At 36.2% G+C, this 12,074-nt stretch overlaps 1 protein-coding gene across 2 annotated transcripts in view; it reads left to right on the plus strand.

The window, feature by feature from the left end:
* The window catches only part of LOC121848913 (neurobeachin-like), a 158,058-nt gene that overhangs the window by 100,702 nt on the left and 45,282 nt on the right, over positions 1-12,074 (plus strand). For both annotated transcript variants that reach the window (XM_042334623.1, XM_042334622.1), the window contains 3 exons: positions 1,886-2,005; positions 7,342-7,494; positions 10,815-10,982. In XM_042334623.1, coding sequence (XP_042190557.1) covers positions 1,886-2,005; positions 7,342-7,494; positions 10,815-10,982 — 441 coding nt within the window. The remainder of the gene's footprint in view (positions 1-1,885; positions 2,006-7,341; positions 7,495-10,814; positions 10,983-12,074) is intronic.

The raw sequence follows: 12,074 nt of genomic DNA on the forward strand, positions 1-12,074 counted from the left end.
TCCAAGAAGACCCCGCTTACGCCACTATCCCCACACTCCTCCTGAAAGATAGTCTATGCACTATACTAAGTGGAAACCAATTATTTTCAGTGCAAGGATTTAAGTTGTCAAATGTACAACAATTCACCTTTTTTTAATTAAATAATTTAAAATCATATTTACATTATTTTTCAAAAATAGTATTGTTAGCTGTGATAACATTAAAAAAGGTCATTTCAAAACACTGTTGTTGAGATTAGTCTTTTATTCTTCATGTAGCAAAATCAAAATCATTGTATTTTTAAAGAGCAAGACTTTGTAGCTAATGCAAAGAAATCAGATTGGTAGACTGAGTATAACTGTATTAAAGGTTTGGGCAGGCAGTCAGCCATATCTAATAAAATCGATTAAGTTGTGCTGTTTGACATGAAATTACAAAATCAGATTAGGCAATGACATAACCTTTAGATTCCACATGTAGATAGCTTTATGATGTTTTAACAAAACATTTTAGGATGATTCTGTAATTCCACATCAATTCTCTTCCCTCCATTTGTGCTCTGCACAATTGCTATTTGTACGTGAACAAATAGTTTGTGAGAGCAAGTGTCTGCAAGTATAAGATCAATTTTCCATCCATTTTTTAATTTTTGCCAGCTCTTGACCCCTCCCCATCAGCATTAAATGGGTGTAAAGAAGGGACCTGTTATTAAGAATCAGGATATATGTCCCTTGCAAGAATTTGCTATCTCAACCAGTCTGTTTGTTGCAACATAAAGCTAATTTGTGTCAAGTAGACTCTAATCCCATTATTTTCCCACAGTTTTATAAATGTAATCAACCAACATATATTAATATGTGCATGAAAACATTTGCTTTGTATCACTGCAGTGGTGCTTTTAATTGTAGCTTGTTTTGTTCAGTACAAAACTACTCTTTTCTCATTGCTACCATTATTTTAGACCACTATCCTCATTAGGATTATTTAGTTCTGCTTCATACTGGAATCTGGACAAATAAACTGTAAACTTCCCCATGGTTCCACAAGCTGTTCCCCTGATGAAACAATGAGGTACAATTGGGCAAAGTGGATAAAGTGATAGTTCTCCAGGAGGCATCTTAGTATATGATGTAACCAACAAACACATAATTATCATACTAAGACTCTAATCTATGTCTGATCACTGCACATCAGAGATTGCTCCATTGCAGAGAGTGATGTATACATTGGAATATCTGTGCTTTCCTTCTCAATAGCCAAGTGCTTCATTTAAAAAGACATCTTAAAGTACACTACAAAAACTCAAAATGATTTGGTACCTTCACAGCTGACCAGCCTGTTTCTCCTGGTGTCCTGGCCAACAAATCCCCCAAATAAAATTGCTCACTCATTCATGGCCGCTTTGTCGGACAGTGCTGTGTGCAAATTGGCTGTCACATTTGCCCACAAGATACATAGTATATCCGCTTCACAGTATACCCTATGAAGCACTTTGAGACGTGTCAACAATGTGATCAGATGCTATATCAAACACAAGGATTATTATTATTAAGGAGTCCAGCAACAAATGAAACACACACTAAAATAAGTTCTGGAGCAGCAGAGCCAGTATCACGAAACCCAAAGCCATAAATAGGAGAGCATGTTCAGCACAGCAAGCAAAAAATCTGAACCGCAAATTCCACACCAGTAACATGATTGCAGAATTGCAGAAGTTTATAATTCAAAAAAGCATAGAGGTTATATTATTAGTCTTAAAGTTATTTTCTGGTATTCAGTTCCAAGGGATGTTCCATTTTCCTAAGTTTAGAAATACCATTCTTCTCTTAGGTTTTAATCAGTTTTTGTGAATGTACTCATTCCACATTGTTCAGTAAAATAAATATATCTGCTTCACCTTTATAGGAGCCTTTCACCATATTTTTCCTCAATGCAAATGAAGGGAAGTTTGATTATCCAGAACGGACATTCTCTTCTGTGGCAAAATCATGGCGGAACTGTCAAAGGGACACATCAGATGTAAAAGTAAGTTGTGCAAAACTGTATTATACATTAATATATTATAAATAAAATTGCATTACAAGAATTTTTCCCAGAATGATTAAAGTCCTTGTCTACTGTCAGTGCCCACCGTGTTATTAAACCAGTCAAAGATCTTAACATTTTTAATTTTCAGCTTGAAATACAGAATGCAACTAGAAAAAATAAATTTGAAGCAAGCACATTCCTAAAATATTTTACACAATTCTCTGTATTCTCTCTTGTTCCACCCCCTCAAAAGCTAATTCTTGACTAATAGATGTTATTTAGTATGGCTGCCCATTATTAACTTGGACTGTAAATGAGAGGTCCAGCATAATAATGATTCTGCGGGTATTGACTTGATGTATTTTTTCCTCTGGAGCAAAACGCAGCAGGAATGCTATTCGACCTCAATGTGTCATATTAATACAGTTCAATCCAACACGGTTTTGAGTTGCCCAGTGCAGTTAATTAGTGCATTGACTTGCACTATTTTAAACATAAAATGTTCTATAAAGCAATGCTTTATTTACTGTGGATTGTATGCATTGCAATGTAACTTCATTTGTATGTAATATGAATGGGGAAGAAGTGGAATTGATTTAAGTACAAAACATATATATGTTTCTACAATTAGTCTAGGTTCTGTGTTAAAAAGTGCAGGTTGGGATTGAAACAAAAGAATTGTTTGATATATGATCTTTCAGTCCCCAATTTTGGTCAAGAATCTATGTTTTACAATCTTTCTTTATTAATGCTGGCCTCCTCCTGTGGTAATGAGAGCAAGCTGGGAGAAGAGCGACTGTTACTAAGGTGACCTTTCAGGAAACAAGTCACCCGGAAAAGACCTTAGCTAGTCCAGTTGGCTTCACACTGATTTTTTTAAAATGTAGTGACAGGCAAAGGAACCACTGTCCAGACTGCTTTTCTTTATTCAATAAAAACTGTTTAAAGTAGCCACTGTGTGTTCTCAAAAGATTTAGCAGGCCTCACGAGTTTGACAAAATGCCATTAAAGTGGTGTAAATTAATACAGTTAATGAGGAGGGTTTTCTAAATGATTAGTTGGTCCATTATGAGTCTGTTGCAGAATTAATGGACGCCAAGGGATCAGGAGCTAGAAAAGAGATGGCATTTTTAAAAGCTTGCAGTGAATTACATTAGAAAAGTGGAAACGTATGCTTTGGATTTAATTTCACTGTCCAGCCATAATAACACAAGATTCTGATAACGACGGAATGTAAACTTTATATAGGATGTGGTGAAAAGTGTACAGTTGAGATTAATTCAGTAATAATAGAAACAGGCTGTAACTATCTTGCACAGCTGTGTTACACACAATTAATTCACACTTGATTAGTATAGTATTCTTCAATGCCTTTTTTTCTATTTGGTGCAATGTAGGAGACCAAGGTATATTGCGTTATTAAAATCCTTAGTAATTAAATTAAGGAGGACTGTGAAATAGAGTGTGCATACTTGGAGTTTCCGCTTGCATTGCATTTTCCCTAAAGCTTTTGTGATATTGTTGTACCTTGGAATAAAATCCATTCATACGGCACAAAGAAAAGTGCATATTTTAGCAATTGAAAATATTAAAAACATTTTCTGGATTGCTGGAGGTAAAAGTCTTGGGTGCAACACCTAAAAATGTCTTTTCCAGACCACATCCCCAGCACATTACAGGACTGAGGTATCAAATTTAATTGGTTACTTTAGTGCCTGTAGTGATTTTTTTTACATTATACCTCTGTGACCCTAGAAAAGATTACATGGAGAGTCAGATTTCAAGCCGAGTGTCGCCCGTTTTGATCATGTTACACATTGTAGTGCCTTAATGCTTGTAACAATGTAATCTGGTGAATTTAATCTCCTGCTAGAAACTGGGAAATCGGAGGCTCCAGGCAGATTTTATTTAAAAAATTGTGTTAGCATATGGCATAGGAAAGAGAAAGGAAATGTTAATGTTAGTCGATTTAAATAAGGAAAATGAGAAGAATTGCAACTTGTTAGGATTATACTTGTTAGATATTGGAGCGTTAAGGAAAGTTTTCAAAATAAAAGTAATGAAACGCTGATAGATGCCAAGGCACAAATAAAACAGTGGGTTAAATATTCCAATTGGTAATATGTTAATTGTACTGTTCATAGCTCTACCTTGTGTAGTTTAGTTCTGTAACTAAAGACGTTGACTGTTTTTTAACCCCTTCTCCCCGATTTTGTCACAGTGATTGGGCTCAAAGCTCAATGGAGTGCTAGTTAGCAGATACTAGTTTATGTCATTAAGTAAAATTTGAATAAAGCTGATCTCCTGCTAACTGGCAGTCTCATACATGTCCAGTGTCTAATCAGCAGGCTGACAAGTCCATCGCATGCCTTGTCCGGCTTCAGGCCAACCACTGTGATAAAGTAATAATCCTTGCATTTGATATCACGGATTTCTTTTGGGATGGCATCTTAAAATACTTAACAACATTAATGTAAAATGTAGTAACCGTGTACTTGTAGGAAGTCAATTTGCACACATCAGTATCCCACAAACAGCCATGACTAATTTATAATCTTGAAGATTCTTAGTCAGGTAACTGAGAGAAACCCTTTCTCTTTTCAAATAGCGCCGTGCCATGTTTCCCGTCTACCTGAACAGATATACAGGACCTCAGCTTAATAACTCATTGAAGCATTGCACCTCTGACAATGCAGTACTCCCCCAGGCACTGCACTGGAATGCAGCCTAGAGTATGAGCTCAAAGTCCCAAAATAGGGCTTGAACTTACAAACATCTGACTCGGAGGCAAAAGTGCTACCAAACGCACCAAGATAAAACCTATATAGCAGACTAGAGAAAATATAAAAAAGGCAATTATTTATCCTCAGCAATAACGTCAAGACATTCTGAGTTCCTGTTATAAAGCCATTTGAAGTAACAGAATTAAAAAGACAAGTATTAATAAAAGTTGTGTACAAATTCAAGGTTTGAAATATTATGACCTATTGCATTAAGCTTCAAAGCTCAAATGTTTTTGGTGTCTTTACAAATCTAGGATAATTTCTTTATAGTTTAGTTTTTTTTAAAAATCGAGTTAGAAATGCACTTTGCTTCAGTACGTTTCCCTAATTTAATTTCTAATGTTCAGTACTAGAAGTTTTCCCCCAAAAATCAGTTGTCAGGTTGAAACATGGGTATTTTTCAGGATTTCAAACTGGAAAAGATATAAAGTAATGAAAGCTTTACTTAAAATGCACTCAGAATCATGTGTAATTCATACAGAAACATACACTCGGATTTCACTTAATGGGATTTTGTGCTAATGTCTCTGGACTGTCTTTATTTTAAACATTGTATCACTGAAGAAATGTCTATTTCCTTTCCAGTTATGAAATATTTATGATATAAAAAAGTTTATTTTCCTCATATGGCTTAATTTTGAACTTTAGAGTTGTATCAGACAACTTATTTTTAATGTTTTGTCATGTCACATCATAATTAAACAAACAAGAACATCTTCAAATATACTATCCCTATTCCAGGAGTCATTTTGCTCCACTTTAGGTCCCTCTACATTATTCCCCAATCCATCAGACAGACATTTTCTTCCTCTTCATCTATTCACTTAACAAGGGCGGCATAAACCTAGACTTGTCGGATGACTAATAGTAATGACCAACTAGTGCCTAACCTCCTTGGGTAAGCAAGATGTAATGCTGCCAATTAGAATTGCATCAATCCTCTGTGGCGATCTCAGTAGTGCTGTTCCTGATCCAGGCAGGTCCATAGTATTCCAACGCACTTTTGATGACAGACAATTGGAGGGTCAGGTTAGCTCCTGCCAATCTATGCCTAATATTTTCTGAAATTAGGTAAGCAGGATGCGTCCCTTCAGGGAGGAAGTACGCACTCATTCTCGTCAAATTTCTAAGGGGCATGTGAAACCGTCTAGTTTAGATACTGTTAATCATGGCGTTGGATTACAGCATGTGTCAGACACCCGGTGCACCTAAAAAAAAACTCTTCCTGAACTCTCACTAGCCACTAGGATGTATCTGTGAGTGGCACATGCAGATTTGCCTTTGAGATTTTCCTCTTTACACCCATGGGATCTTGCTCTGACTCGACCCAGTCTTCCAGACAACCTGGATCACATCAGCATCTCAGCACGTGAGCAGTCTTGCAGCAAACCCACATGGTACCATTTCAAGGTGCACCGGAATGCTGCACTACTGAAGCATCACCTGCATCACACAGTTTAATGAGATGTGACAAAACACCGCAACAATCTTCATTACATGTTCTTCCGATGTAAATTACATTAATAAAGATAGACCTAATAAAAAAACAAGATGAACAAAAATCAGTAACAGCTCATTATCTGCCAAAGTAATCACATTGCTTACAATCATGTTTATGTCGATTTTTGCAGATTAAATAATTCATACCTTATTTTTGTTTAAATTCACAATATTTGGGGGATGGTTGCTTTGTGTGTTCAAAATAAGCTTTTTTCCATTAAGAAAATTGTAATTTAATAGATTCTGCCCTTGCCTAATGATTGTCAGTTGATAAGAAACTGAGTTTCATAAGGTGATGGATGCAAATTTCTTTTTCAATCTATGTTTTTTAATGTATTAACAGCTTGCATTAACAAATGAGATTAGTCTGTTTTGCCTCTTGGAACCTCGGCTTTATTAACATGCAGATCAATGTTCTTCACAAATGGAACATTCCCCTTCACCTCACTTCCTCCCTTGCCTCCTTCAAGGCACACCTCAAGAGCCTCCTCTTTGACCGTGCCTTGGGCCACCCTCTCTGCCCTCCACCACACACCCACCACCACCACCCCCCAACCTCCGCTCCGCTCAGGTCCTAATCCCTGACTGTTCAGTGCCTTGGGATGTCCTCCCAACGTGAAAGACGCTTTACAAATGTAATTTTGTATTGTATTGTATGTAAATTTAGAAATTATGTCAAGATATCCATTTGTTTGCTAGGAACTCATATATCTTTTATGAATGATTTGGATAATTTAATTGCACTTGAAAGCAAAGGGGCATCTAAATTTAAAGTTTTTACTTGTGTGGTATCTAAAGTAATAAACTTTAGTACATTCCAATATGACAATGATAATTTCAGGTCATACAAATCCATTAAGCAGATAACATAGTTTGCTCTGAGTTGCATAGTGGTCATGCATGTAATCATTTTTAAATACATATTACAATTCATTATACCCGGAATGTAACCTATCATTGCAGACAAATTATATCAAATGAGGTGGTAAAGTTTGACAAAAAATATAAGATTTTAAATAAAATTAACTTTTTCTCCTCTCACTTGACCAGGAGTTGATCCCAGAATTCTACTACTTACCCGAAATGTTTGTGAACAGTAATACCTATAATCTTGGTGTCCGAGAAGATGGGACTGCTGTTTCTGATGTCGAGCTTCCACAGTGGGCAAAGAAGCCAGAGGATTTCGTCCGTATCAACAGGATGGTAAGAATGATGTCTGGTTCTTGAATAATATTGGGTAAACTGCAAGTAGCCTTTCTTCCAAGACTGCAAATGGCTAGACCTTTCCCAAAGACATTTTCTTGTAACCTTATTAAAGTGTTCAATACTAACATGATTTTAGTTTGACCTCTATGATGTTACCAAAGGACAGAAGCACCGAGTGTCCCTGATAATATTACATGATAGCTGGGCTTCATCAATCATAATTTACCAGTTTTAAAAAGCTTTTCGCAGATGTGCATCAGCAGCATTACTCAGCCATTCAATCCCAGCAGGCTTTTGTGAGGAGATGGCCATAAATAGAACACGTTCAGCTTGTTGTTCAAGTATGCCGAATATCTGGAGGCAAAGGAGTCGGCAGCTAAGGCATTCTGGGAGTGTTGTTGTCAGCTTCACTTTGTTTCAAATTGGAAAGCTCATAGCCACCAAATGCTCTGTTCATAATATTAACTTCAATTTTCAATAGAAAATCTTTTTTCTAATTATTCAATTCCACTTAGAACTTAGATTTTTTAAAAATTGTCCAATAACCAAGCTCCATGCATCAAAATAGATATACGGAACTGAATCAATCAGTACTTATCTCTGTGTAATACAGCTCTTCACCTAACACCATTATGTCTTACTACAGGTAAATTCAGTTGTTACCTATGTGACATTTGTAGCAGCCAAATGAAGCCAAATTAACACATAATTCAGCACCTATTTGGCATTATTAATGATGCAATTTTGGTTGACTCAACCTTTCAGAAGGACATTTGAAAGTGGATTGTGAAAGGGTGACTCCTTTGCTTTGCACTAGAAGCAAAGATATTAATGGCCATGTTCTTATGTTATTATTAATCATTGCTTTTGATGTAGCACCTTATCACTTATCCTTATCATCTAAATGGCTCAATGCAATTTTACTGTAAAGTGTATTGACTGTGTAATGTTGTAGGAAAGTGCATCATCCAATTTGTGCACAGCAGTATCCCACAAATAGCCAAGAATGAGTGGCCTAATTTTATACAGTTGGTCATCCATTCTTGGCTGTTTGTGGAGCATTGTTAACTAGGACATCGGAAGAAACTCTCCAGTCTTTTTGAATAGCGCGATCTTTAACATCCGCCTGAACAAGCAGATATGAAGGACAGTGTGTCCGACAATGCAACATTCCCTGTCAACTTGGAATATGAGCACAAAAGCCCCAATAAAGGGGTTGAATCCACAGACTTCTGACTCAGAGGCAAGAGTCCTACCAACTGAGCCAGGCTGACACCGTTCCAACTCATTAATTCTCCATTCCTCCCTTTCCCTCTCCCCTCTCTCTTGCTGGTGTCCAACCCCATCATCGTAAAGCACCTTATCTTATACCTTATCTTTTGTGAAGGGTACTCAATATAAATGCAAGTTGTTGTTGTCCTTAATTAACCCACGATGAGTCTTCTCCGATGATGGAAGAAATTTTAAGGCTGTATACTGCTAGTGGCAAGTGTACACACTAAAATGTGGCAATGTGGGGATTTCATCACAAGTGCTGCATAATTATATTTAGTTAAGGGGTATCTTGACAGAAGCCTTAAATTTATAAGGGCATACAATGATAGCATAATTAGTGATGGATTATTTCTACCGGTGAGCAATAAAGAGACACAATTTTAAAACGGGATCAAAAAAGATTGAAGAGGCGGTTTTTAAAAAAATCTTTACAAACAGGGTGATTCGGATGTAGAATTTTCTGCTACAAACTGTTCATAAGGCAGAGACATTAAAATCTTTTAATAAGGAATTATATAAATGCCCGATAAAGAATAAGATTAAAGGGTTTTGAGGAGCAATCAGGAGATTTGGATTACAACAACAACAATAACTTGCATGTATATAGTGCCCTCCACGCAGGCTAGCGTCTCAGAACGCTTAAAGCGATTAGTCTCAGGGGCCCAAGTGGAGAAAAACACCAAATAGAATTGATTGGCCAGGTGACCTGTTTCTGTGCTGTAACATTTTGTGATTCTATGTTCACATTGGTGAGCGCAATCCACAAATTAAACCCTCAAATTTGACAGAATTAGGTTTGCACTATAAAAGGTCCCTTGCTCGTTACACAGTCTTGTTTCTGTTCAAACAGTTTGAGGGGAGGTCTGGCTCTATTCATGTCACAGAACTAACCATTTCAGAGCTCTGTTGCCTTTGCAATGGAGACGCCGGCTGGTACTTACCTCCTAGGTTGCCTAATTATGTAATTTGTCTCTCAGGCCTGCAACTTCTCTTACGTGACATTGTCAAGTGAACAATGCCACACTGTTTACATGAAAGTATACATTTTGTATTAAATTCTCTGATTTACAATCTAGTCAGGTTTTCATTTCAAATAATAGTTTGAATAAAGAAAATATGTTTTGGGGGAAGAATTAATTTTACAAAAACAATTTCAATAAATGTTCAAAAAAAATTTCTGAATGTTTCAAAGGGCTAAAAAGTTGTGTTTATATGTGGGACAAAAGCATTGCTATATGCTTATAGGGTTAACATCTCTTGAAGGTCAGAATACAGCTGTTAAATGGAATCAGGAACTGTTTAAGGTTTGGAAACTGCAAACTAATTTAAAACAGTGCACAGACAGCTTGCGTAGACATTTTGGTCTATGTGTTCTAATATTCAACTCTGAAATATCTCTTTACTGTTGTAAGTTCTGGAAAGCTGTTTAAACATGATGATGGCAGCTAAAATGTCAGCATAATTCAGTAAACTGCGGTGACTTGACCTTGAAGATGACTACATTATGATGATTTGTATTTCCTAATTCTTAAATTGTTCGGTGAACAGAGAAAATGAAAATGTATGAGGTCAGGCTACAATGATATGATCAGATATACCTGTCAAATATTTTCTTAAAGGGATGGTAACTGCTTTTAAGGTTTGTAGATTATTTTAAACTTGAAAAGGGCTTTCATACTGTTAGTTTTAAAAAGAAACCGGAACGCAAATTAGTATAACGTCTGATAAAAATCAGAATAATGCTTGCAGTCATCATATTTAACACTTTGCGTGAGCTTGGGTAAGTTAAAGAGAATACATTTTACCTTGATTTCCACCTTATATCTTTAAAAATTCAAAAATTACCCAAAACTGTAAAATGCAAATCATTTTGGTAGCCTAATGATTCAAATTTCTCAACCGACAGAATTTGAAAATTGGGACTATGATTCAGTCTAAACAATTTTCCATTGGAAACGAAAGAGAAACAAAATACACCCCTTATAATTGTACAATATTATAGAGACGTGCATTTTAAATATATATATATTGTTTTCCTACAGGCCTTGGAAAGTGAATTTGTTTCTTGCCAACTGCATCAATGGATTGACCTTATTTTTGGATACAAACAACGAGGGCCAGAGGCAGTTCGTGGTCTCAATGTTTTCCACTACTTGACGTATGAGGGTTCAGTGAATCTAGACAGTATCACAGATACTGCCCTTCGAGAGGTATGCAAAATAAAAGCATCAGATGCTAAAATTGTAACACGTACTGATAGGTTACAGTTTTCTACAGTTGCGAGGACACACACAAGTACTTGTTTTGTGCTGCAGAAGTCTATTTAACCTAATTTTTTCCAACAATCTGCTTCACATGCAGTTTAAAACTCATATTTGTAACTAGCCAAAAATACCTCAGATATTGTTCATAACCTCTTGTGTGCGAATTAATTTTGAGACAGTAGGCTTATTGCTCAGTTTATTTAGAAGTAACATGCATTGCTATGGGCTACAGGTCAATATTCAACCTACACTTGTCATTTTGCATTGTATTTTTCAAAATGCGCTGATAAAAAATAAATCCAAAATTTGTGGGGATATTTTTGATCCTTAGCAAAGCAAAGAGGTTCCTTTTGTAAAGATATGTTATGTGAATGCTATGTGAAAGACTTGATGTGATCCGTTAGATATACCTGTCAAATGTTTTCTTGAAGAGATAATATTTGTTTTTATTGTTTGTAGACTATTCTAAACTCGGAAAAGGCTTTCACACTATTAGTTTTAAAAGGAAACTTCAACACAAATTATTGTATGGTCTGCATCTGGTTGGTATTTTGTGGAAATCACCATGTGGAGTCCAGTAGCTTAGTGGTTAGAGCACTCGCCTTGCAAGCAAGAGGACCTGGGTTCAATTCCCTGCAGGGCGAAACGTTGGGCATGTTTCCTTACTGCACATACCTCTGTTTACTTAGCAGTAAGTAGGAACCTGATTGTTAGTCAATTGGCGGATCGCTTTTCCATGGGTAATAATTCCTTCAAAAAACAATTAATTTGATCACTCAATCCACGACTGTTTGCGGGACACTGCTGTGCACAATTGGCTACCGCGTTTCGCCTCCAAAACATACAGTCAATTCATTTTACAGTATATTCTGTGAGACGTCTAGAAGACGTGATAAGGCGCTATATCAAATGCGAGGATTATTATTATTATTATTATTGGGTGACTACAAGTAATAGCAGAATTCTATTTTTTTTTTAAAAATTTAAATGAAAATTGTAGCATCCAATACAACAGAAAGAAGCATAAACAATATAAAG

Source organism: Callorhinchus milii, unplaced genomic scaffold (assembly GCF_018977255.1).
Source record: "Callorhinchus milii isolate IMCB2004 unplaced genomic scaffold, IMCB_Cmil_1.0 Scaffold4, whole genome shotgun sequence".
Lineage (NCBI taxonomy): Eukaryota > Metazoa > Chordata > Chondrichthyes > Chimaeriformes > Callorhinchidae > Callorhinchus > Callorhinchus milii.